Raw genomic sequence first — 25,114 nt, 5'->3', positions numbered from 1 at the left:
TCATATAAAGGTAGTCCTGCAAGCAAATATTTTCTGGTTCCAAATAATTTTAAAAGTGCTCAGGAGAGTAAGGATGGTGAACATCAGAGACCTTTGGAAAAGAGGCAGATTGCAAACCTCTGGCGTTGCCACCAGGGAGAGGAGGTTTGGTCCATAAGGCTCTCTGCACTCCCACGTGCCGGGTTTCTTCCCTGGGAAAACCCTCTGTGCTCAGGGATGCCCGTCTTGACCTGGTGGGCCACCCTCACTCATTCCTGTCTTTGTTACCCGTTTGCCACTGCATCAGGGATCTTCCAGTTTAAATATTGAGGGAGAGGTTTTTAAAATATACATTGGCTGCACTGCTGTAATTCCAGCCAGGGGCTCCAGTGACAGCGGCCGTGGCCTGATTTGGAGGAAGGGGGAAGGAAGGAGTCAGCAGCAGGGGGTATTGCAGAGGTCAGCCTGCATCAGGCCATGTGTGGCTGTGGGTGACCCGTCTGAGGAGGAGCCTGGGGACAGTCAGGAGTGCGTGGCAGCCAGGCAGGGTGGGTTTATCCCCGTGGAGCCACACGTGCAGGGCTGGCTGTGATGATCCTTGGCGAGGCTTGTACCAGCCTGTGGATGTTGCCCTGGAACAGATGCAAACCAGAGGCAAGGAAACAGACAGGCCTCCATTTATGGGGTAATAGGCTGGAATAACCGGATGAGCTGTTAAAACTTACCCATCAGTTTGAAATCCCACAGAGCCTTCAGCCCCAAAGCTGCTGGGAAACAGGCTGCTCCTGGTCCCTCTGGGCAGGATGGGGCTTTCCCCACTCCCCAGGACACATTCTTCTCTTTCACTTTGCCTTGCACTAGTCCTGGGGACTAGTGGGCAGTTCCTCAAAGGAACTGCCTACCTTGCAAAATGTTCCTGGGGCTTGAATGCCAGCTCCAGCCAGGCTGTCCTACTGCCGAGGACAGCACTGAGGGTCTTCCCAGGCTGGGATGAGCAAAAAGAGAGGCACTGGGCAGAGGCTGCAAGGATTGCATCCTCCAGCCTGCCGGGAAGGGAAGGATGCTCAGGCCAGGGTGGGGTCAGTGCCAGAGGTGGGGTCAGTGCCAGAGATTATGTCTATTTGCTTTGAGAAATCCCCCAGATTTAGTTCCTTAATGGGTAATTAAAATTCCAACTGCTCCTCAGTAATAGCCTCTCCAGCCCATGGGAAACCCACAGACAGGGTTACGCTGCAGGCGGATTTCGTAACTCAGCCAGTGACTAAACCAAAAGGCCAGGGAAATGGGAACGCAGCTCCCAACCTCTCCTCCTGCGGGGCTTTGGCCTTGGAGTAAACTAGTTCAGGCTGAGAGGGGTCAGCGGGAAGTAAATGGCCTGACCTGTGAAGGTCTCAGCTCCAGGCTTCCCGCAAGCAGGAATTTTTGGTGCTCAAATATCACAGTTTCCATGGCTGCGACTTGTTCTCACGAGCCACCGGACCAGTGGTGGCCTTGAAACAGACACTGGAGCTGGAATAGGCCAAAACTCTTCCCACAGCAGGATGAACCCCAGCTGTCTCCCTGGTATGGAGCAGGGTCTGCGGCTGGGGCTCTCTAACAGGCGCCTCAAAATGGCATCTGTCCTCTAACAGCCCTGGCAAAGACACATTCAGGGTCCTGAGTCCACCCATTCACAGGTAAACGAATAAAACTTTTCTGTTTGCTTTTAAGGCAGTTTTTAGTTTCAGAAAGGCAGTTTGTGCCTGCACGCATGTAAATGATGTGTCAGAAACAGGCATAAGAAGATTAAAACAGAAATGTCTAACACTGAAGTTAAAGCACTTAAGGAATTGGCAGAGACTTCAAGAGCCAGTTTCTGGTCCTAATGAAGTCAGTGGAAGTGCTGCCATGGACTTCAAGGACCATAATTTGGCTGTAACTCAGTAGGGAGCTGAAAGTGTTGATTAATAAATTGGAGACAATGTGGAGGAAAGCCGCTGAACTGCTTTCCGACAGATGTGCTGAAGAAGAGCCTGTGAGCTAAAGCACACAGGAAAGGAACTGGTTTCCTTTGTGTTTGCAAATAGAAGACAGGAAAAAAAAAAGCTACCTGATATTCATGTAAAATGGCAGAGCTGGTATTAATAAACCCCAGTGCCTTTCTGAGCAGCCTTCTGTTTCCCGCGAGTCAGTCATTCTTTAAAAAAAAAAAAAGTATTAGCAAATGTCAGACCAAGAATTCAACAAATTCCTTCTTCACAGAAGAAATTATTCAGTGGAAAACTTTACCACTGGAGATTGTGGATTCTGCAGATTGTTCTTGGAGTTTGGTGCGTGCCTTTGATTACTCATTGCTGGCTTTTTGCTCAATGATTTGTGCATGAATCTCCTCTGGCGGAGGTTAGCATGGCCTCGGAATGCTGTTCCCGGGGGAGATACTTTTTTCGGGCTGAGTTTGCAAATCATTTAAGGCTGAAAAAAACTGTAATCCCTTTAATACCTTTTACAGCAGTTCGCAGTTTAAAAACTTGCTGTTTGTCCCTTTTTGTTTTCTGAGCTTTCAAGTAACTTTGGCATTGGCAAGTTATTCAGGGATCTTCAGAGAAAAGGCTTGTGAGGGAAGTGAAATGTTTAAGGATAAAGAAATATTTGACTTCAATAAACGCCTCAGAGCCCGTTAGAAAATTTGCAGCCGCAATTGTCTCCCATTCTTTGTGTCTCTTTCCCTACAATTTCCTTTCCTCTTTTCTTTTTGTTTGTTTATCTGTCTGTTTCATTTGATTGAAATTGCTTCCTCGACTCGGTTCAGTCGGAAGCTCTCCCAGAACATGCTGCCTAAACCAAACCCAGCAGACCTGCCACATCCTATCCCTGTGAGCTGGACATGAAACTTGTCCCCATGGACTGGACATGAAACCTGACAGGGTTGTCTTAATGCACCACATCCCTTCTGACATGGGCAGTAAGATGGACCTGGGCGGCTCGTTCTGGTGGTTAACGTGGGCTCCTTTCCCCTGGACCAGAGCATGTCCCCGCAAGCTGTTGGTGTCCTCAGCAGCCTCCAAGGGCAGGGCAGGGGCAGGAGTAGAGCAGCTGAGCCACCTTAAGCTCATTTTCCCCCTCTCTGAGGAATGAAGGGAATTTTGTGTGTATGTGCATGCAGGTTGGAGGCAGCCAGCCCGTGACTTGGATGTGGCCCTTGAGCTTGTCTTGGAGCCGGGGTGGAAAAGCTAAAACGATGTGGTGTACCAGCACTGTGAACCTGGGTTCTGCGGCTGGGGAGGAGGATGGGGACAACCTCAGGCTTGGCTGGCTTCAAAACTCTGACACTAAAGGGTGTGCATACACTGGGGCAAGGATGAAAGGGCTCTATGTAGGAGCCGTGAGCCTGACACCCCAGTTCTACCAAACACACTCCCTGTGCCGTACCCTTCGCACACCCCATCACGCTCATCCCGGGGAACCGCGGGAGCGCGGGGGCCTGGCGGGAGCATCGCCGGGCACATGGATCATCACAGGCGCTCGGAGCCCGGCGATCAGAGCCCTCCCGCCGGGGGATTATCGCCGGGCTCACGGTCACCCCGGGGGCTGGACGGGGCGAGGAGCTGGGCAGGGGGGGCACTGGGGGCACTGGGGCAGGGGTAGTCTCGAGCCCCGCGGTCAGCGCTGCCCCGGCCGCAGCCCTGTCGCGGCGGGAGCCCCTCGCGGCCCCCGGGGCGGTGCTGGCGGGGGGCGGCGGGGGCGGTGCCTGCCCGGGCGGCGGGCGGGACGCGCCGAGCGGGGCCGGGCCGGCGGAGCCCGGCGGAGCGGGCGTCGGTGGAGGCGGCGGCCTGACGGAGCGGGCCCGGCGGCGGCAGGTACGGCCCGAGCGGGGCGGGCGGCGCAGACAAAGGGCGGGCGGGCGGGCGAGCGGGAGGCAGCGCGGGCCGGGCCCCGCACCGCCCCGGCCGGGCTGCGCCGGGGACCGGGCCCGGCGGCTCCTCCCGCCCCGCCGGGAACCGCGGCTCCCCCCGGTGCTCTCGGGAGGAGCCGGCCCGGGCGGAGCGGGGGGTCCGGCGGGGAGCCCAGCGCCCCGAGCCGCCCCGCGGGCCCGCCGGGCCGAGGGGGCACTCGCCGCACGGGGGGCTCGGAGGAGGCCGCGCGGGGGCCGGGGGTGTCCCCGCCCCGCCGCTGCCCGGGCACCGGCCAGGAGCAGGCGAGGCCTGGGGCGTCCCCGCTCCGCAGGGGTGCGAGCGGTGTTGGCTGAAGCCGTGCAGGACCAGCGCGGCCCAGAGCCCCTGTGGAGGTTCACACCTTGCGTATGGCACGGCTTGGCCGCTCTGGCTGGCGTCCCTTGTGAAGCACCTCACCACTACCTCTGGAAGAGGTCCTGGCTTTTTCCCAGCCACCGATGAGCTCCTGGGCCTCTCGTGCATAGCTGTATTATCTCCCCAAGTATTTTGGGTTTACCTCCACTGCTGATGGGGGCAGCCCCTGCTACCCCGTGATACAGAGACACACCAGCTTGGGCAACCTTTGGAATCACCTGGAAGGCTTGGCTTCCTTTCAAGACTTGTGATCCCTCCCAGCACTGTAGTTTTATCCCAGCACTGGGGCTCTCTCTTCCTGTGGTCTCAACCAGCAGTTGCCACAGCACACCATGAAATGGTCATCTTCCTGCTACTGGTGCTCGCAGTGTTGGGAAGCAAGTGCCTTGTAGTGCCCCTTTGTCACCGGCAGCCTTGGAACAGCACCTCTTCCTGCAGCAAAGCAGCATCTTTGTTACTCTGATCTTAAGAGTGTTTTTTCCCTGGGGCTGGTGCAGATGGGGAGGTGAGCGGCCCTGTGCCTTCTCCCCTCAGCTGCACACAGCGACCATGGCTGAGGGAAGTTGTCCTATTCCAAGTAAAACAACCAGGATGAATTCAATAGGAAATAAGTTCCTCGCTTCTGAGTGAACTTGCCGTGGGTGGAGAAGAAGGAAATTAAACAATAGAAAAAACGTGCAGGGCTTGATACAGCAGGAAAATAAACCCCAACATAGCTGGCCTCTGGCGGGATCGCCAAGCATCTTCCCTTCACCCGTGGTGCTTCTTTTGGGCAAGGATAGTGAAGGCAAAGCTCGTGTTTTCCAGTGCCCATCTGTGTCTGGGGCATCCTTGTGTGCGTAGGGCCAAGCCAGGACCTTCTCAAGCCACCCATGAGGTTCACCTCACCCAGCCCCCGGTACGTGCCATGTCACCCCGGTCCCCAAATTCCTCCCTTCCAACCTGGTGTCGCTGCCGTGGGACACGGATACTGACGGGAAAGCTCATGCACACAAAGCCTTTCCCACTTCTTGTGCCTTTGGGAAGCTGGTGGGTCTGGTGTGGCTGTGTTTGGGTGGGGATGGAAAACCCATCCCAGCCAAACAGACTTTTCATTACAGGTTGTTTTGCGTTTTTCCCCCTCTCTGTGCGGTATTGTCAGTACTGTAGAACATGTCATGCTTAATGCGCTGTTGGTGGTAATTTAAACAGAAGGAAAAAGACGCCTCAGTCAAAAACCAGGCTGGAATGAAGAGGGAATGATTAATATTTCTTCAGTAACGTGTCATGGTGAAATATGGCACAGGCGAGCGTGTCCCTGCTGCAGAGTGTCACCAGCACTGCCTGCTCCTTTCCTTCTGCAGGCTTTTATAAACAGGTTTGATTTTGGGGGCATCTCTGGGTGCTGGGCTGGGCACAGAGGGTTGTGACCCCACTGAGCATCCTGTCTTTGGGGTTTCTGGGTGGGCACTGGAGATGAAGCTGCTCTCTTGGCTGTTTGTGCTCTGGGGCAGGGTCATGGAGGGTTTTACTTAAAAGGATTTTTTATGGAATTCTGCCTTCTGGATATACCTTAATGAGTTGTGGTTTTACTTTTGGGTGTTGGGGTAGAGCCTGCTAAAATGAGTTTAGGACTCCAGACAAAGAGAGAAGCGAGATATTAAGCTCCTGTATCTTGTACCTGCTTCATGGCCTCGGAGGACAGGGGTTACCAGTCTCTCTCACTGATGTTTCCAACCCTTTCAACTTCAGTACCTCAGGACTGCCCTTGGCTTCCTTTTGTGTTTTTGGCCCTGGTGGTGGCATTGCTTGGCGTGTTCTTACCGCTGCCATCACCACGTGTGTGCTGGTGGTGTTGGAGCCTGAGACGGGGGCAGGAGGACCCAGGTGGAGGGAAAGTGTGATGCTGCTTTCTTGGAGACCTGGGGGGCTGTGACAACTCAGTCCCCAGGTGCCAGTGGGAGATGGTGCCCCCGCACTCCTCTCTGTGCCCATCCCCAGGTGTGGAGGAGCAGTGCCAAGACCCCTGGAAGGGCTGGATGAGTCACACCGTGCGGACGCAGGGAGATGGCGGCCTGTAGGTTATGATTCATGTTGTTTTCCTGCAAAAGCCACCGACTGCAATGGCAGAGCTTGCAGAAGACAAATCAATATCAAGCTGTAAATTCCACTTGTGACTGTTGGCCAGCAGTGAGGGGACTGCGGTTGGGAGTGCCTCGGTTCCCATGTCCTCTCCATAAACAGCAGGACCTTGCTGTAGCCCTCTGTCCCAGGAAGGGGACAGGATCCTCAGCACTACCATCAGGTGTCACGAGCCTTCCTGGAGGGGTTTAGGAAGGTCAAGAAATCCATAAATGTGGGGTGACCCGGGAGGAACTGCCCTGGTATTCATGGTGGGCATGTCTGGAGTTCAGCCCTGCTGCTTGTCTGGTCCAAAGCTGTGGGGATGGAGGTTGTCTTGGAGAGACAAAGACTGTCTCCCAGGAGCTCTGTCCTGTTGTCCCCCTTCTGCCAGGGAACCCAAAGTATCTTGGAAGGTCTCATCACTGATGTAAAGCAGGGAAGAAGAAGTGTTTTCTGTCTCTCTGGGCTTGGGCATGTTAAGGGTTGGATGTAGAGTGAGGAGTGTCCTGTTCTGCTCCCTCCACCACACAGGGAGATGTGTATCTCATTCCATGGCTCTAGGTATGGTGTGGAAGGATGACAGCCCCCAAGTTGTCCCTGCTCCTTGGGGTATCCTGCTGCTGTCTTGGCTCTGCTTCCCATAGCTTGGCCCCAGCAAAACTCAAGTGTTTTCTAGCTACTTGTCAGCACCTCACCCAGTATCCCCTTTCTTCCCAACACTGTCTACATCTTCACAGCCTTATACAGCCCTGTAGCCTCAGGGCTTGGAGCCCTTAAAAAAAGGGGATGTGTTAAAAAAGTGTTAAAGATATGGCTGCAAACTGCTATCAGTGCCTGGACACAGGGCTCAGGCCATTTTCAGTCTCCTCTATCAGCCTTGATCCATCCCTTGCTGTGCTGGTGCATTGCTGGCCTCGTGGATTTATGTTGGATAGTGGGATTGAGGCCAGGAGGGAAGGAGTCTGTGTGGGTACCTGGAATGGGGATGCTTTGCCTGATGGCTCAGTGGGGACATGGGAGCCCACCTGAATGGGGAATGTCCCCAGGCCAGGAGCAGTGTGGTCCCCTGGCCCGGCTGGCCAGGGTCATGTGAAGCAGCAGATGGTGCCAGCAGTTTATCAGCTGTCACAGGCTGAAAGCACGAGCATGGGGAGGTGCAGGTGGGCCATCAGAAGTTGGTTCCTTGAGCATTTGCTTGGCTTGGAGCCCCTGCGGAGGAGAAGGAAAGGACAAGGCTGATGCTGTAATTGGGGAGAAGGTAAACTAAAGCAACAGGCTTCCCTGGGACATGCCTCTTGGTTCCTGCAACCTCAGACATGGATCTTGAAATAGGGGAGGCAAGAAGCAGCTTGGGTGCCAGCCCCAATGCTGTGCTTGCCAGGGGCAGGCATGGACTTTGCCAGTGCTGTTTTAGGGGGTGAAAACAAAACAGCTCTAGCAAGTGCCTCCTGTGCTCTGTGCCTGTTCCTGCTCCCCATGGGCTGCTGAGCCTTGCAGCCTCCGTTGCGTTTTAAGGGTGACAAAGTTTGCATGCAGAGGTAATGTCTTTTATTAGCCTAACTAATACCTTTAGGAAAAAACAGATGTCCAAGGAATGTCTGTGCAGCCAAAATGTGTCGGTTTTTCCAACTGTGTCCATTGGTCTAATAAAAGACCTGACCTCCAGCCTGGCCTGACCATGACCTTGGGGAGTGCTGGCCCTGGAAGCGTCCCCGCCTGTGCGTCAGTGTGTGCTGCTCAGCCCTTCCCAAAGGACCTGCCACCCAGGAAGCCATCACAGGAGCACACCCACACTCACGGCAGGGACTGCTCCGACTTCTAGTTCAGTACTGGCCGCAAGCACCCGGTCCTGGGGGTGCTTTGGGCTCCTGGCAGCGTCTGTCCTGGCAGACTGCAGGACCAGGACAGACTGCAGGGAAGTGGAGGTCATCTGCAGCTCAGCAAAGCATTGGGGCATCATGCAGGATGGATGTGGTCTGGCAGGAGCATCTCAGGGAGTCCCTGGGAGCAAGGGCCAGCTCCGTCCTTGCAGGGATTTCTCCAGAATGCAGGCACTGGCTGGGTCAGTTGCTCTCCGTGAGCTGGTTCATGCTGTGGTTTTATGGATGCTGCTTTACAAAAGTGCTGTTTTGGGGCTGGGCTGACACTTGCAGGGCAGCCTGTGCTCCCCAGAACAGCTGGCAGTTCTTCTGTAGTGGGACAGATCTGCTCTCCTACCAACTTTAGGATCCCCGTAGTGGGAAGCTGTCAAAAAAAAGAAGCAGCTGGCCTGTCCTTTGAGTCTTGCAGCGCTGCCTTGGCTGAGCTGAGGGAATCACTGCTGCCCTGCAGCTCTCCATGATCCAGGGTCACCCTCACACTCACAGCAGGATCAACACCTCTGCAGGGAAAGTCTAGCCAAGCAAAATGTCAGAGGCTGCAAAAGGTGGCATTGAGGGGCTTTCAGTCCGTGCTTTTCTGGGTAGGAGTCCTCTTGTGACCTTGTGGGTAGAGCGCAGACTCCTGCTCCATGAAATATAAAAATTCATGTGGGATTATTTTCCTTTTGCCCTTTTTCTTTTTAAAATGCTCGGGATTTAGGCCCTGATTATCCAGAAAGGCTCCTGAGTACTTGGAGAGCCACAGGAACTGACATGGCACATTTTGAAGCAGGAAAACCCAATTCATTGAGTGGATTTTCCCCCTCTGTGAACTCACTTAAAATTCATGGAGAGTTTTGTCACTAAGAACCTGTTTCAATTAACAGACAAAAGAAACTCTCCTCGTTAAGTGCCTCTTTCAATTAAGGTTTGGGAGAATTCCCCCAGCTCCTCTCCGAGGCTGTTCCCAAGGATTCAAGGGCAAAAAATACCCCTGAGAAGAGTCACCTGCAAAGGGCTCCAGCTTTTTTTTTGGGGTTACAGTGACACAACCCGAACCATAACCTGGCTTTGGGATGTTGGGGTGTTTGGTTGGGATGGTGTCAGGGATCATAATTGCCGGGGGGTTGGCTGCCCAGCCCAGCATCCCTGGGGTGTAGGAAAGCTAATGACTGCTGCTAATTGCTGGCCTAGTTTATGGAGGAGGCTGGTTTCATGGTGGGTGTTGGGAGATGGAGAGGTGCTCTCCCAGATCGGGATGCTGAGGACAAAGGAGGTGGGAGCCGCTAGTGCCTCAGGATCAGAAATGGGGTGACCTCTGTAGGGGGATTCCTCTGTACAGCCTCATTGGTAGGGGCTGCAGCACCTTGGAGCTGGGGAAGGGGCTGGGAGATGAGGTTTGGCTGGGCAGGACCTGGGGCCATGGGATTAAGATTTGAGGTTTGCTAGAACTAGTCTTAAAAGCCCTGCCAGCTGGGTTTGCCAGCCGCTCTGCCATGGAAAAAATTTAATTTATTGAGGCTTTTTCTCCCCTCAAAATTCACCAAATACTTGCAGTGATTTACCACACACCGGACTTTGCCTTTCCATCCCTCTGCAGGGAAAGAACCATTCTCATGATTGTTTTTTTGAAGAAAACCTAAGAAAAACAGTACTTTTATCTTTTGCAGTAAAACTGAGGTGCTAACAGGACTCTCTGGGTAAAAAACCACCTCTTCGAGAGCTGGGCACTTTGGCTAAAAATAACTTTTTTTAGAGTGAAAATCCTTGGCCACTTTCACTGGGTTCATCACTCATATTGGTTTCTTTCCCACAGGAGCAGGCAGGTGGTGGGCAGACAGAGCCAGAGGTTTATTTCCAGAGGAGAGTGAGGCATCGAGGGGAAGCTTGATTCAGCAGAAGCAGTCCAGGTGGATGCTCCAACTGCTTATTTCTATCTGGGCTTTATAGTTCAGATCTTACAAAAAGAGCTGAGAAAAAGGGGGGATTTTCCTGCCAAAGTCCTCCTGGGATGGAAATGCTCCAGACCTTATAAATCACGGATGAGTTTACCTGATATTCCCTTGTGTTTGCTCCTATCCAGCCTGTGCATGGAGGGGAGAAGCCAAGTTTGGGTGAGTTTTGGATGGGAGCAGCACTGGTGGCTACCTGACCCTTCCTGTGCCAGGTCAGCTGCCAGGCTGCCGTTGTCCTTTAGTTTTGCACCTTTTGGGCACTGGGGGAAGGTGGATGTCCTTAGGAAAGCAGTGCTGGGACTGTCCCTCTGCCATCAGCAGGGTATTTTTCTCCCTGGCAGGTTGTAAGTACTGTTTGCAAAGCGCTTAAGCAGCCTGTGTAATCTACCATTAAGACGCTCCTTATCTGGCATTACAAAACCGCGGGGCAGCCTTGGCAAGTAGGTGACCAGGACGAGCTCCTTTCTGTTGCTCTGTGTCCTTTTGCCTGTTTTCTTCTCTCTGTCTGCTCCACATCCCACTCCCCTGCCCAGACATCCTGGGTTTGCCACCTGGCAGGAGGTGGCTGGACACCCCTACAGCTCACCCCTCTGTCCAAGTCTCTTGGGCCCATCCTAAAGGCTCATGACCCAGGCTGTCAGGACATGGGGTTCACCAGGAAAAATCCCTTGATTTTGCAGTGGCTGAAGTTTTTATGCCAGATTTCCTCTCCGTGGGTTGCTGTGGCTTCACAGGGCTGCTCTGGTGCAGGGCTTCAGTCCCAGCTCCAGGAGCATCTTGATGGGATCATCATCACACACCACAGTAAAAGAGATCATGTCCTCCTGATTGTGTCTTCTCTTGGCTAGTGGGTCTGGCCCTGGCTGGGGAGGGAGATGATGGGGACAGGGACAGGCTGTGGTCCTTTGCACCCTATGATAGCTCTTTTCCCTTGCCAGTGCTCTCAGCTCTCTGCAGATACTTCCAGTGGCAGCTGGCATTGCTGCCATTCAGAACTGATCCAGGCAGCAGTGCAGAGGTGGGCGTTTAAAGGCCATTTTTTCACGCCAGTTACTCTTTCATTTTCAAAGCAAGCTCCCCTGTCTTGAGCTTGCAGTTGTCTCTTGAATAATGTGATGGCATTAATCTCCTCTCTAAGGACGTGCTTAGCTCAGTGGTTTTAGATCTGTAGCCCTCTAAATATTACCAGTGAGTGAAGGGGATTCCCTCTAGAGGGAACTTAAACCTATTATTAATAATTTGGCTGCCTTTTGTGCATCTTTTATAGGTAGTGCTGATTCCCAGGGCTCCAAGCCACCATTTAGCGATCACTGGGAATGCTGGTGAGAGTGTGTGAGGTGTGGGAGAGACAGGAGGCAGGGTGAGATGAGCACTGTTACCCTCCTGGGGGCCTGGGTCCTGGGCTGGCCAAATTTAGACCTTCCAGTAGCCTTTTGCCTTCCAGTGTCCAAGTGGGAGATGAAGCAGATGTGTCGGTGGGGCCGAGCCGGCCGCATTCCCTGCAGTGGTTGGATAGGGGTAGGGAAGTGTTGGAGCGAGCAGGAGTGATTGCAAATCGCTGAGCTGTGCAATGCAATTTAGCATCCTGCCTCTAAATCCTCCTCCATTCGTGCTTAACCCCCAGGGCTGGCTTACATGGAGAAGTGTAGCTGGCATGGTGGTGGCCTGGTGATCACCCAGCAGTGGTGGGTCTCTTCCTGCGACCCTGAGGAGTGAGGAGCAGGGGTGCCCACCCAGAGGGTGCTGGCAGGAGAGGAGCAGGATGACCCATCTGGATGTGGGGTTTAGGATGTGGCTTCATCTCTGTGGGTTGAATGTTGGAGGTTTGTGAGCTACTGGAGTCAGGAGTTAGGATTCTTGCACAAAGTCTCGGGATGTCTTCTCCCTGAAGGTGGGTGCCTGATCCCTCCTTGCAGCTCTTTCCAAAGCGATGCAAGAGAAGTGTGTGAGCAATTTCTTACTGTGTCACACCCATAGTTTTGAGCTCACCTCCCATCCCTGGGCTGTGGGATTGGGACAGTTGATTTATCTGACAGTCGAGACTTGTGAACTGCCTGATCTTCACTGCTTGCACCTGCAGCCTGACCTATTCCACCCCCCAATAAATCAAACCTTGCTGTGGTTGTCTGCTGGGATGACTGACCCTTCCCTGTCCTCCGGATCTCCTTGCACTTCCTTGCTTATATTTAATCCTCCCATTGCATCCCTGCAAAATCTCACCGGAGGTTAAAGGAAGAGCACTGCAAGCTGCTAATGGAGATGGTTTCATCCCCTCTCATCTCCTGAGTGCCCCTCTGGCTTTCTGGGGTTCAGTGTTTCCCCAGGGAGTGTCTGTGGCAGGGGGAAACCGCAGCCCCCAACTACACTGGGTGTGGGGGGGTGCATTTAGAAAAGCTTTTCAACCATTTTCCTCTTCCTCCTGCAGCTCTCTTAGGTTTGAAGTGCTGATAGTAAAGGGCTTCCCTGCCCACTGGTTGCACTCCTTGCCTGTCCTGGGATCAGATCCGGCTCCGCAGGGTGCTCCGGGCTCCCAGCCATGCTGGGAAGCTGCTTGGACACTGATTGTGTTTGTCAGGGCAGCTGGATTAAGAGAACTGTGGCTAAGCCTCCTTGCTGAGCCTCCTCTCCAGTGGAGCCTGGGCTGTGGTATTGCTCAGAAACCCACCAGCAAAGAGCATTTTTCGGGGCTTTTTCTCCCAAGGTCCTTGACGTGTGGCTGTGGCTGAGCACTCACCTGGGTGATGGGAACCTGCCAGCACTGTGTAGTGTTTCTGGGGACCTGAGGTGTGTGTGGGGGACTCCGGCTGACATTTCCATCTGGTGCCTTTTAAATAACTACTGTGGGTTTAAAAGGCACCTGAGCAGCTTCTAAAAATCAGGTTAAAAGGAAGTTTGACCCCAGCTGTCACCTTGCCAGCTCTTGTGGGTTTTTTTCTATGTTATCATGTTTCCCTTTTGTTTTAGAAAAGCTCTTGGTCTCAAGGACTTGTTCTGTGCTCTTGGACCTAAACCTGCTTCCTTCTCTGGCAGAGAGCTGTCAGCTTTCCCGCCACTGGAGGGGTTTGTTGGGCGCAGTGCAGCCAGCACCCACTCATATGGGGAAAGCAGGAGCATCCCTACCCCGTGGCATCGCCCTAAACCCCTCAGCATCCTCCCCACGAAGTGTTTGCTCCAGCAGTGAACCGGCAGAGCAGGATTCCTGCCTGCTTTCTGCCGTGCTGGCGGGCACGTGGGGCGGGATGGTGCCTGCCCTGGTCCTGGCTCACCCCTGGCTGCTCCAGGGGTCCAGTGCTGGCCCCCTGCCCGGGCAGGCTTTGACGTGGCAGCCTGGGGAGAGTCAGCCAGCTTCTGCCTGGAGATCCTGTCTCCAAAGCCTGGTCATTAAGTACCGTAATTAAAAGCTCTTAGAAGAGGATGGACTAATGAAGCGCCCTTGGAAGTGGCAGGTGATGGAGATGCAGAGCCCTAGTCCCTGTCTCATGGAGGGTGGTGCAGGGATGGACACACAGTCCTGTCCATCACCCACCAGCTCCGGCACTTGGCGCCAAACCCACTGTTGTCACTTGCCCACCCATCACTGTGGGAATGCTGCTAGCACCCACTGCTCTTGGCAGATGAAAGAAACGGAGAGGGAGCAGGATGGCATGGTCAGGGTGCTGGATAACACAGTCCCAGCTCTCCCCACCCCTAGGCAGATACCTCCCTCTGCACAGGCACATCCCTAAAATCAACATCCCCATGTGCTTCTCCTTTTGGACCTGGAGAAGTGCTCTGCTCTAAAATCCTGTTGAGGCTGTTTGCCCAGGGATGCTGAAAGTTCAGCTCCACTGGAGGGGAGAAAGGAGTGAGGTGAGACAGGCAGGGCACACCTTGGGGGTCTGAGAGTGAAGGTGCATCGTCTCTTGGTCCTGCCTGGAGACCATCTATGTGCACAAATTACAAATCAATAAACTCAGGTGCTCGGCTGTGCCTGGTACAGATGGCAAGGGGAGGTTGCTGGTGGGTGGTGGTGGTGATGGAGGAGACAGTGGCAGAGGCTGGATGGAGACTGGCTGCTGGTGGCACCTACAGGGGCCTGGCTGAAGCAGTGCCATACTGGCAGGGTTGGGAAGCAGTGTCTGGAGCAGGACTCGCTGCAGGGAAGGGCAGGGATGACAGGATTACCCTGCCAAGCCCCAGCCTGTAATCCACAGTACCGCTCAGCTGGCCACGTTTAATCCTGTTAGGAGCCTGGCTGGTGTCGGCTGGGAGGGTGCTCAGCCGTGGTGCTGGCAGGGCACAGGGAGCTCTCCCTGGGAGGAGCAGGGACTCATACCCTTGTCCCCAACACTGGTGGTGAGTTTAAGGCAGGGCTGCGAGCCACCATGCCAGCACTTTTTTTTCCTTAAAACACACCGGCTGCATCAGTGTCACCTGGGCGGCTCCACCTCCCAGCAAGCGGTGCCATCCTTTTTCTTTTTTCAAATGCGCCTTTCACAGGGAGGGGAAAAATATTCTCAAGGTCTCTTTGGCTCCATGTGGATGTTCCTGTGTGCCCCTCTCTGTGACCTTGTCTGGCGGCTCCTGGCTTGGCCTTGAGCTGCCCATCTGGCCAGCAGCTTGTGTCCCTCCCTGCCAGTCAGGATGGGCCACGAGAGGCTCAGACCACCCCCAACATTCTCCTTGACACAGCCTGGCTCCCACTGGGCAAGCAGGACTGGGGCTGCTGCTCCAGCTGCTTGAGGTGACAGGGACTCACGAGGGGCTGAAGGCTCCCTGCCATAGCACCTGGTGATGCTGCTACACTCCAGGCTCACCCCACAGTCGGGATCCCAGGCCACGCGTGCGCGCTGCACTCCCGCCCCATCCCCAGCGCCGTCGGGAGCTCACGGCGTTCCTGTGGCAAGCCCTGGCACGCCAGCGAGCTTGCCGAGGGATCTGCCGGGGCTGTTGTGCTGGTAGAAATAACAGCAGCAGCGTTGGTCCTGTTGCTGCCCTCTCATCCCACCTCCGTCTTGCAGGGCACCGTGTGGAGCCGGGGAACCAGGGAGCTGCCATGGCCACATTCCCACCACGTTCGGCACCCAGGCTGCCCGCCGCCCCCTCGCCCCGCTGAGGCCATGGGGCTGCTGCTGCCACCACTGCCATCACCACAGGAATTTCGGCTCAGCAAAGGGACTCTCAGTGCCTCTGCCATGGTGACATGAAGCTGACAGCGAGGAACGCCCGACTGCTGGAGGGGAGAGAGCCTGCACAGGCGGCCTGCTAGTATTTTAATTTATTAGTAGTACTCAGTTTTATTTTGTCTAATTTTGTTTTGGTTGCTTGCTTGCTTCTTCCCCTCCCCGGGGCTTGTGAGGGGAGGGGACAGGCAGGGGAGAGGGGCCCCACCTTGCCCAGCAGATGCAAGGATGACTGTGCTGGCCAGGGCCCGGCGGGGTATCTGGCAGCTCTCTCCGCAGGTGGTGTTGCTCCTGCTCTTTGCCTTCTGCCTGCTCAGTGTTTTCATCTCTGCATATTATTTATATGGGTGGAAAAGGGGCTTGGAGCCCTCTGGGGACGTGGCAGGGCCAGACTGTGACGAGCCCAAGGTCGCCCCTTCCCGCTTGCTGCCGCTGAAGACCGTCAAGGTGGTCGACTCCTCCCGCACAGACCCCTTGGTGCTGGTCTTCGTGGAGAGCCTCTACTCCCAGCTGGGCCAGGAGATCGTGGCCATTTTGGAGTCGAGTCGCTTCAAATACAGGACAGAGATTGCCCCGGGGAAGGGGGACATGCCCACACTGACTGACAAGGACCGGGGACGCTTTGCGCTCATCATCTATGAGAACGTCCTCAAGTATGTCAACCTGGATGCCTGGAACCGGGAGCTGCTGGACAAGTACTGTGTGGAGTACGGTGTGGGCATCATCGGCTTCTTCAAGGTAAGGGGGTACAGGGGGTGAACTAAGACCCCGGTGCCAGGTCAGATGTGAGCAGGGAGGCTCTGGGATCCTGCTGCCCCACAGGATCTTTGCCTTCTCCGTGCTTTCTTTAGGCAGCCTGAGTTGGTGTGGAGCTGGGCTGCAACCTGGCGTGGGGCACAGGCTTCTAGCAGATGGCACTATCTTAGCCCTCTCCCTGTGGAGGGGATGTGTGGCCTCTGGGTGTTTTGGGGGTAAAAACACACTTCTGGGATCAGTCCAGTTGCTTTTAGCGTCCCTGTTTCCCAGGAGTGACCCTTGCTAGGGTCTGCCAAAAGCATGAGCAGGTATTTCGCTCAGCAGCAGGATTGAGAGTGTGAGAGGGACAAGGGCAGTCCATGCTCCAGAGAGGAAAGGGGGACCTAGCACCTGGATGTCCAGGGGTGGTGAGCCACTTCCTCTGTTGCTGTGGCTGTTGGTGTCTCCAGTGAGCCCCTGCCTTGTGCCCAGCGTCCCATTTCCTCTAGCCCCCTTTTTCCTCATGCAGGCCAACGAGAACAGCCTGCTCAGTGCCCAGCTGAAGGGCTTCCCCCTCTTCCTCCACTCCAACCTGGCGCTGAAGGACTGCAGCATCAACCCCAAGTCGCCGCTGCTCTACATCACGCGCCCCAGCGAGGTGGAGAAGGGTGTGCTCCCTGGGGAGGACTGGACCGTCTTCCAGTCCAACCACTCCACCTATGAGCCAGTCCTCCTGGCCAAGACCAAGTCGGCCGAGTCCATCCCGCACATGAGCGTGGACGCCGCGCTGCACACCACCGTGATGCAGGACCTGGGCCTCCACGACGGCATCCAGAGGGTACTGTTTGGCAACAACCTCAACTTCTGGCTGCACAAGTTGGTCTTTGTGGACTCTGTCTCCTTCCTGACGGGCAAGAGGCTTTCCCTGCCCCTCGACCGCTACATCCTGGTGGACATCGACGACATCTTTGTGGGCAAGGAGGGCACGCGCATGAAAGTGGAAGATGTCAAGGTGCGGCTGTGCTGTCCTGGCTGGGTGGGCAAGGGGTGTATGGGGCTGGACACTTGTGCTTGCTCAGGGATGTGCCAGAGATGAGCTTTCCTGTCCCCAGAGCATCCCCCATTCTCCTGGGAGCCCCTCTGCAAAGCTCTCATGGACATTGGTCCTCGCCCTGGTGTGACAGCCATCCCTGAGGCCACGTGCTGAGGACACTTTGCTTTCCCTCCCCTTCTCCCAGGCGCTGTTTGACACACAGAATGAGCTGCGCACCCACATCCCAAACTTCACCTTCAACCTGGGATACTCAGGGAAATTCTTCCACACAGGTGAGGAGGGCAAGGGCATCACTTTGCCTGTGGTCGCTGCACCAGTTGGTGTTCAAAGAGGCTGATGCTGGGGCTGCAGGAGGGTCCTCAGGCATCCGACCCTGTTCTCCCACCACCTGCACCAAAAGTCACTGAGAGAGCCTCCCCCTCCTCAGCCCTGGCTGCTCACATGCTCTCCATGCTCCGTGGTGACAGCAGGTGTCGTGTCCACAGGTACCGATGCCGAGGATGAAGGTGATGACCTGTTGCTGTCCTATGTGAAGGAGTTCTGGTGGTTCCCCCACATGTGGAGCCACATGCAGCCTCACCTCTTCCACAACCAGTCGGTTCTCGCCGAGCAGATGACCTTAAACAAGAAATTCGCTGTCGTGAGTAAGATGCCGCCGGTGGGGATGTTTGTGGTGGGGAGAGGAGGGGAGAAGGGGAGCAGAGAGGATTCCGAGGGAATGGTCTCTGCTTGCTGGAATAAAGGGACCTGGTGACGTTAAATCATGTCCCCCACATTGCAGCTGGGTGGGTAAATCCAATTACACAATAGTACCTGGAGCAAAAGGATTTATCTGCACCAGCCAACTTGCTGCTTTGGCAGTGAGCTGCCCTGGTGCCTGTTCAAGGGAAAACTCTGTCTCTGCATTGCAACTGTGCCCACGTGGTCCAGCACCATGGGGGTGCAGAGGTCCAGTCCAGGGGGATGCTCAGGCTGGCACCATGTGATGCTGTGCTGAGTGATAATGTGGGATCCCGGGGCAGTGGCTGTTCTGGGAGGCTTCAGCTGATGGAAACTCCCTCTGCAGGCTGAGATGTTGGGGACATGTTTGGTTTAGAAAGGCAGTCTCTGCCCTTCAGCTTGCTCAGGGGTTGTTCATCCTCTTCTGCTGTCCTTTGTGTGGCCCTGCAGAAACCAGCACTGACACCAGATTGTGCTGTGACTGACCCACAGCTGTCTTGAATCCAAGCGAGTAAGGCCAGACTCAGTAATAATGATTGCATCCTATGGCCTGAGAGAGGGATCTTCAGACTAATTTGAATTCATTGCCTGATAATTAGATGTGCTTAATTAGAGAGACACCAGACCACCCCTACTTGGGACAGGCAATTGTCCAGCTCAGAATTTCCAGGCTGTTTTAAATTTCCTGATATAAACCAATTTACAGTCCTGTATAGCTGTATCTCCTTGTTCTTCACAGAAAAGCTTTGCTGCTACTGTTCTGTGGGTGACAGCAGAAGACAGGGATGAGGATGATCTGAGTTAAGCCAGGAGTGGGTGTCCACCCAGCATGTCTGCTGCTGGGCTCCCTTTCATGGAGACAGCCAGGCTTAGGAGAGGATGCACAGCCTGCCCTGAATGCTCTCCAGAAGCACAACTTACACAATTTGTAGCTGGGAATGGGCAGTCCCTTGCAGAGAGATTAGTTTGAGATGTTGTGGTTTTGGGGTGTCCACAGTCACCCAGTCCCCACTCCCTTCTCTGCAGGAGCATGGCATCCCCACTGACATGGGGTACGCCGTGGCCCCGCACCACTCGGGGGTGTACCCCGTGCATGTGCAGCTGTACGAAGCGTGGAAGCAGGTTTGGTCAATCAAAGTGACGAGCACGGAGGAGTATCCACACCTGAAACCCGCTCGCTATCGCCGCGGCTTCATCCACAACGGCATCATGGTGAGTGGCCAGGCTTTGTCTCTGGTGCTTCTCTCCTCTTGTCGCCCCAGCAAGACCCAGAACCTCAGCAGGTGGTTCAATTCGAGGGGGCTGTCCCTCTGCTCATCCTGCATGGGGGAGGCTCCTGTGAGGACAATTTTTGGCTTTTCCTTCTGTCCACATTCTCCCTTCTGTTGTGTGGATTCAAGTTGAGGCTGGTGAGGGGCAGTGGAATTGGTCCTGACCTCCAAGGGGTTAAGGACTCCTGTTTTGTTGGGAAGGGAAAGGGACCCAGCTCTGGAAGCCATCCATATGTTTTTCCTGCCCCAGGTACTCCCCCGGCAAACCTGTGGCCTCTTCACACACACCATCTTCTACAATGAATACCCTGGTGGCTCCAGTGAGCTGGACAAAATCATCAACGGGGGTGAACTGTTCCTGACTGTGCTCCTCAACCCTGTGAGTACTGCCCAGGGACAGAGGGACAGGCATCTTGCAGAGCTGTCCCAGCGCTGCTGCGGGAGAAGTCCCCGGTGTCCTCAGCCGGGGTCAGAACCATTTGCGTGGGATGGCTGCTGGGTGAGGCTCTGCTAAACCCCTGCTCTGTCCTCTCTGTTGTCAGATCAGCATCTTCATGACCCATCTGTCCAACTACGGCAACGACCGCCTGGGTTTGTACACCTTCAAGCACCTGGTCCGCTTCCTCAACTCCTGGACCAACCTGAAGCTGCAGACGTTGCCACCTGTGCAGCTGGCACAGAAATACTTCCAGATCTTTTCTGAAGAGAAGGACCCGCTGTGGCAGGTACCCCCTATGCCTTGAGTAGGTGGAGTGGCCCTGTTTGTTGTGCTGGGCGAGGGAAGTGTGATATACCCGTGATCTGAGCAGGAGCTTGGACTAAATGACCGCCTCAGGTAGTTTCCAGCCTGGATTTCCCTCTGATTCCATGGGTAAGCAGTGGATTTTCCCCTCTCTTTGGTTCTGTGGGCAGTGCCAGGAAGGAGTTTGCCCTGTAGACCTGGAGATGAGCCTGGTCTTTGTCCTGCCTGTTGAGCAGTGTGGCCTCCCCATGTGTCTGCTCGGGCTGGAGGGGCTGAGCAGAGGTGTGCAGTCCCATCCAGGCTGCCCTGTCTCTGATCCTCTCCCTCGTGTTGCAGGATCCCTGTGAAGACAAACGGCACAAAGACATTTGGTCCAAAGAGAAGACCTGTGACCGATTCCCGAAGCTTCTCATCATCGGGCCTCAAAAAACAGGTGCTTCCCTTCACCTTTGGTGCCATGAGCATTCTGGGATGCTTGACAGAACTCCCCACACCCCCAAATAGCTTCTCTCTGCCCTCCTGCCCTGAAGCAGAGCTTGGAGGGAGGTTTGGCCCAAATCAGCTCCTGCTTTCTGTCTGTCTGAAGGAACAACCGCCCTTTATCTCTTCCTGGGAATGCACCCGGACCTGAGCAGCAACTATCCCAGCTCAGAGACCTTTGAGGAGATACAGTTCTTCAATGGACACAACTATCACAAGGGCATTGACTGGTGGGTCTCTGTGCTGTGGGGACTGAGTGGGGCAGGAATGGGAGCAGTGGTGGTGTGGGGTTTCCCATCTGATTGTCTGAGATGTCACCTGCGAGGGGGGTGCTGGGCACATCTCGTGACCATGTGCCTACCTCACACTGTGCCTCCCCCAGGTACATGGAGTTCTTCCCCATCCCCTCCAACACCACTTCTGACTTTTACTTTGAGAAAAGTGCCAACTACTTTGACTCTGAAGTGGCTCCCCGGCGAGCTGCAGCCCTGCTGTCCAAGGCCAAAGTCATCACCATCCTCATCAACCCTGCAGATCGAGCCTACTCCTGGTATCAGGTGAGCCTCTTGTCTCTCCTCTGGATTGAGCAGTCCCGTGGGGCAGTGGGCAAGGAGTTTGCTTTGGGATGTGAGGTGACAGTTGACGCCACACTGTTGGCTGAATGTGATGCATGAGGACACCTCCTGGGGGTCTGGGAGCCGCTGCACCTCGTGGGGAGCCCAGGATTGGGGTTACCCCAGGAACAAACCTACCTTGCTCCTACCTGACAGCACCAGCGAGCTCACGACGACCCGGTCGCCCTGAAATACACCTTCCACGAGGTGATCACGGCTGGGCCCGAGGCTGCTCCGAAGCTCCGGACCCTGCAGAACCGCTGCCTGGTGCCGGGCTGGTACGCCACCCACATCGAGCGCTGGCTGAACAGCTACCATGCCAACCAGGTAGGGATGGGAGCACCCCAGTCCTACAGTGGCAGCACCTGGGGAGACCCCTCACCCAAGCAAGGATGTGGGGGCAAAAGAGATTGGATCCAAGGCCCACTGTGGGGGTGCTCCCGTGGGAGCTGCTTTTCTTATACCCTGAAAACCTTGGAGGGAAGAGTGAAAGTACTTGGAAGGAGGGGCAGTGGGGAGATACTGTGCAAGAAGGGAGCCCTTGCAGTGTGAGGCTGGTGATAGACAACGCAGGGTTGTGCAGGGTTGAAAGATGTCCTGTCACAGCAGGGTTGAAAGGGAGCTTGGAGGGCTGTGGGTGGCTCTGCAGGGTCACCCAACACTTGCCCGCACGCTTGTCCACAGACTCTCCTGGGGCTGCCCTGTCTGGTGTCACCACAGCATCAAACAGGACAAAAATAGCAGTTGCAGCGCTGCTGGGGTGTACGGGATCAATCCCTGAATGATTTTTCCACTGTCGATTAACCTTATAAAGTCTATTAGTTGCCTGCTGCTGGCATAATTGCTGTGTTGCAATCCTGTCTGGCCGTGGGTTGGGCAATCTCGAGCCAAAGCTCTACTGTTGTCCTGGATGGGTCCTAGCCCTGACTTTTAGTTGCATTTCATTTTCCACCATCCACTGTAAGGGAACAGCAGGGCACGCTGGCATTCAGCAGGGGCCCCTGTGCAGACTGGTGGCAGATTTGGCTCTGAGATGGCTGAGGGTGTGGTGCCCCAGGAAAGCAAGGCTGGGAGCCAGTGGCACCTCACTACCCTTCCTTGCTCCTTCCAGATCCTGGTGCTGGACGGCAAGCTGCTCCGAACGGAACCCGCCAAAGTGATGGAGACGGTCCAGAAATTCCTCGGCGTGACCAACTTCATCGATTACCACAAGACCCTTGCGTGAGTCCTTCTCCGAACTTATCCTTCCTCCAGCCTGACATTGCTCCCATGCAGCGGGTTACCCTGGGGACACCCAGCAGTGTCCCAAAGCAGCCCCCAGTCCTGGGGCTCTCCATAGAGCTGCTGCTGGTTTTGATGAGGCCAGGCTTTCCCCTGAGGCTCAGACAGACACCACAGTGGAATCACTCTAGACAGCCCAAGAGCAGCTCTGGGCTTCTGGAGTGCATTTGTGGCACAGATGATGGTGTTGAGCCCTGGCACCCCACCTCCTCATGAAGGCATGAGAGCAGCTCTTGCTGCTGGCCATGTGGCAACTCCACAAGTGTCACCTTGCTCTGAGCCTTCCAGGCGTTAAACCCTACCATGGGAAGCAGGAGCCTCCAGAGCTCCTAGAAAAATAATAATTTACCTCTGAAAATAATAGTGTACCTCTGCCAGGGCTTAGTTATGTGGCCACTCTGAATCTTCACCCAGGTGCCGTGGGGCACTTGAGGGCATCCAGGGACAAAGGTGCCACAGAAAATAGTAATTAAACCCCCCCATGCCCCCTCAGCAGGGTGGTGTGGTGGTGAATGAGCCTTAGTGGGCTGCTTATTGCATAGCTGCAGAGGGAACCTGTTGTGCTGGGGGACTGATGTCAGCTGTGCTGTGGATTCCAGAGGTGGAGAAGTGCCCTGTGCAGGGCTGGGCAGCAGCAGGGCTTGCTGGGCAGAGTGGTTGCCTGCTGAAGGTGTAGGGGGGAGGGCAAGAGGGCTGAGGCAGAGCTTTGACTTTGCAGGTTTGACCCAAAGAAAGGATTCTGGTGTCAGCTTCTGGATGGAGGAAAAACAAAATGCTTGGGAAAGAGCAAAGGGAGGAAGTACCCCGAGATGGATTCAGATGTGAGTATGCAGAAAGCCTCCTGATATGGTCCTGAGCTGGGCTGGGGGCTGGGGGCTGTGCCAGGCAAGTGGGCTTGGGGCTGGTCCCCCTGACCCTCCTCTTTGTTCTCCCATTGCAGTCGCGCGCCTTCCTGCGGGACTATTACAGGGACCATAACATAGAGCTCTCCAAGCTCCTGTACAAAATGGGGCAGACATTGCCCACCTGGCTGCGGGAGGAGCTGCAGAGCACCAGGTAGCTGCTGCCTGCTGCCCCCCCAGCAATACCTGAGCAGGGCTGACCCCTGCTCCAGCGTGACCTTCTCAGCAATACCCAGCCGTGGCCTTGGAGGGGACCTCCAGGAGTGTACAGCATCTCCAGAGGCTTGGAGGGGACCCCCAGGAGCGTATGGCTGCACCAGAAGCTTGGAGGGGACCCCCAGGAGGCTACGGCTGCCCAAGCAGCAGTCCGACTCTGCAGTCCCCGTGCTGTCACCTCTCCGCCTGACCCACACTTGTGTTTTCTTTCATTTTATTTTTCCTTTTTAGTTTCTGGCCCCTTTCTGCCCTGTTCCGACATAGAGAAGTGGCACAAATTCCCCCTTTCTCTGCCCAAAACGGGCTCCAACTGCTCTGAGCCTGAGGGCAGCAGCAGAGCTGTCCCTCACCTCTTGGTCTGAGGGCAGAGCAGCCATTCTGCGTGCACTGGTGGTGACTTTGCTGAGCTGGAGCAGAGCAATGGAGCTGGTGGAGACCCAAATCAGAGAGGAACCCAGACCTGCTCCTGCCGTCAGCCCCACGGCAGGAAACAGAAGAGTTTGCAGGATTCCCCCAACACCTACTTGGAAATGCTGCAAACCAGGTGGATTTTTATTTCAAAGACTCAGGCATGATTTCTTTTGTCATCTCTGTTCATTTTCAAGCTCCTCAGCCTCTGGCTCCCCCTTCATGGGCAGCATGGGGGGAGTGCAGCCTAGCAGGAGAAGGATCCAGTGTGCTGCTCTGGGCATACTGGTCCCAGTATGCTCCTGACCCCCAAGCCCACCCTGCAATCTTGTACACACGTGGTGTTTCCTGTGGTAAAGCCGAGTGGTGCCCGGCATCCCCCAGCATGGAGGAGAGCCCGGGGACAGAACATCGGGATAACAGCAATCAGAAGGATTCTGAGAACTTCAAACCTCTTGAATATTAAAAAACAAAAGTATTTTAATAATGTTGGGGCTTAGGGGGGGCGGGGGGAAGGGTTCATTTGGTTCCCATTTTGCAGGGGGGGGTTGTTTTACTTCAGTGCCAGAATTTGTACCTAAACCCCGAGGGTTTCACGTGGTCTCTTTGGTTGTTACACGTGACATGGACAAAGGTCAGTGGGGAAACGGGACAGTTTCCCAGTGGGAGACACGTCTTTATACCAGTGGTGCCGCACAGAGCTACAGCCTCGCTCTGCTCTCCCACGCCTTGGGATTCGCTGGCAGACGAGACTGAGCCATCACGGGTTTACCGGGATAAGGGCCCAGATTTCCCCTTGGATGGAGCTGCTTCACAGGATGCAGGATGGCAGCGGTTCCTGACAGAGGGGGGTGCAGTGCCCAGGATGCTGCCCTTGCCTCCTGAGCGGGGCCAGGGCACCATGGATGACAGAGGGGCCCCGCTGGCAGTGGAGTTCCCAGCCAGTTGTTTCAGCAGGAGCCCCTGTAGCCTTGGGGGGCTGTGGGGGGGCTGCACCTTCTGCTGCCTCTCTGTGGGGCTGTGCTGGGAGAGGCTCCCAGGCACTGGTGTAAAGTCCTGTTGAACCAACTGCTAATAAAGGGGGGGCTCTGGTTTTACTTGCTGGTTGTTGCCTGTGTCTCTCCTCAGTGGCATGATCCAGTCCTGTCCCTGGGGGTCCTGGCTGCTTTGGGCCCATCTTTGGGGGATTTTGAGAAGGGGGTGTGTGGGAGCAGCCCTCCATGCACGAGGTGGCAGCAGCTGTCTAGTCCTGCATCCATCCACGCTACACAGCGCCCACAGCCTCCTGTTCCCGGGACAGCATCCAGCTCCGACTGCGTTAGCACTGGGGCAAGGGTTTGGGGGGCT

General features: G+C 55.3%; 1 protein-coding gene across 1 annotated transcript; it reads left to right on the top strand.

The window, feature by feature from the left end:
• Window positions 1-3,774: 3,774 nt before the first annotated feature.
• On the top strand, window positions 3,775-24,864 carry NDST1 (N-deacetylase and N-sulfotransferase 1). Its single transcript, XM_032702757.1, has 15 exons — window positions 3,775-3,815; window positions 15,183-16,082; window positions 16,609-17,091; window positions 17,318-17,405; window positions 17,619-17,773; window positions 18,880-19,065; window positions 19,375-19,503; window positions 19,667-19,849; window positions 20,203-20,299; window positions 20,453-20,576; window positions 20,729-20,903; window positions 21,117-21,287; window positions 22,072-22,181; window positions 22,960-23,062; window positions 23,182-24,864. Exons 2-15 carry the CDS (start codon window positions 15,573-15,575, stop codon window positions 23,299-23,301), a joined length of 2,634 nt encoding a protein of 877 aa, XP_032558648.1. The 5' UTR covers window positions 3,775-3,815; window positions 15,183-15,572; the 3' UTR covers window positions 23,302-24,864.
• The last annotated feature ends 250 nt before the right edge of the window (window positions 24,865-25,114 follow it).

Source organism: Chiroxiphia lanceolata, chromosome 15, assembly GCF_009829145.1.
Source record: "Chiroxiphia lanceolata isolate bChiLan1 chromosome 15, bChiLan1.pri, whole genome shotgun sequence".
Taxonomy (NCBI): domain Eukaryota; kingdom Metazoa; phylum Chordata; class Aves; order Passeriformes; family Pipridae; genus Chiroxiphia; species Chiroxiphia lanceolata.
Note: the sequence above shows the minus strand (reverse complement) of the source record. Positions and strands in the feature narration are given on the sequence as shown.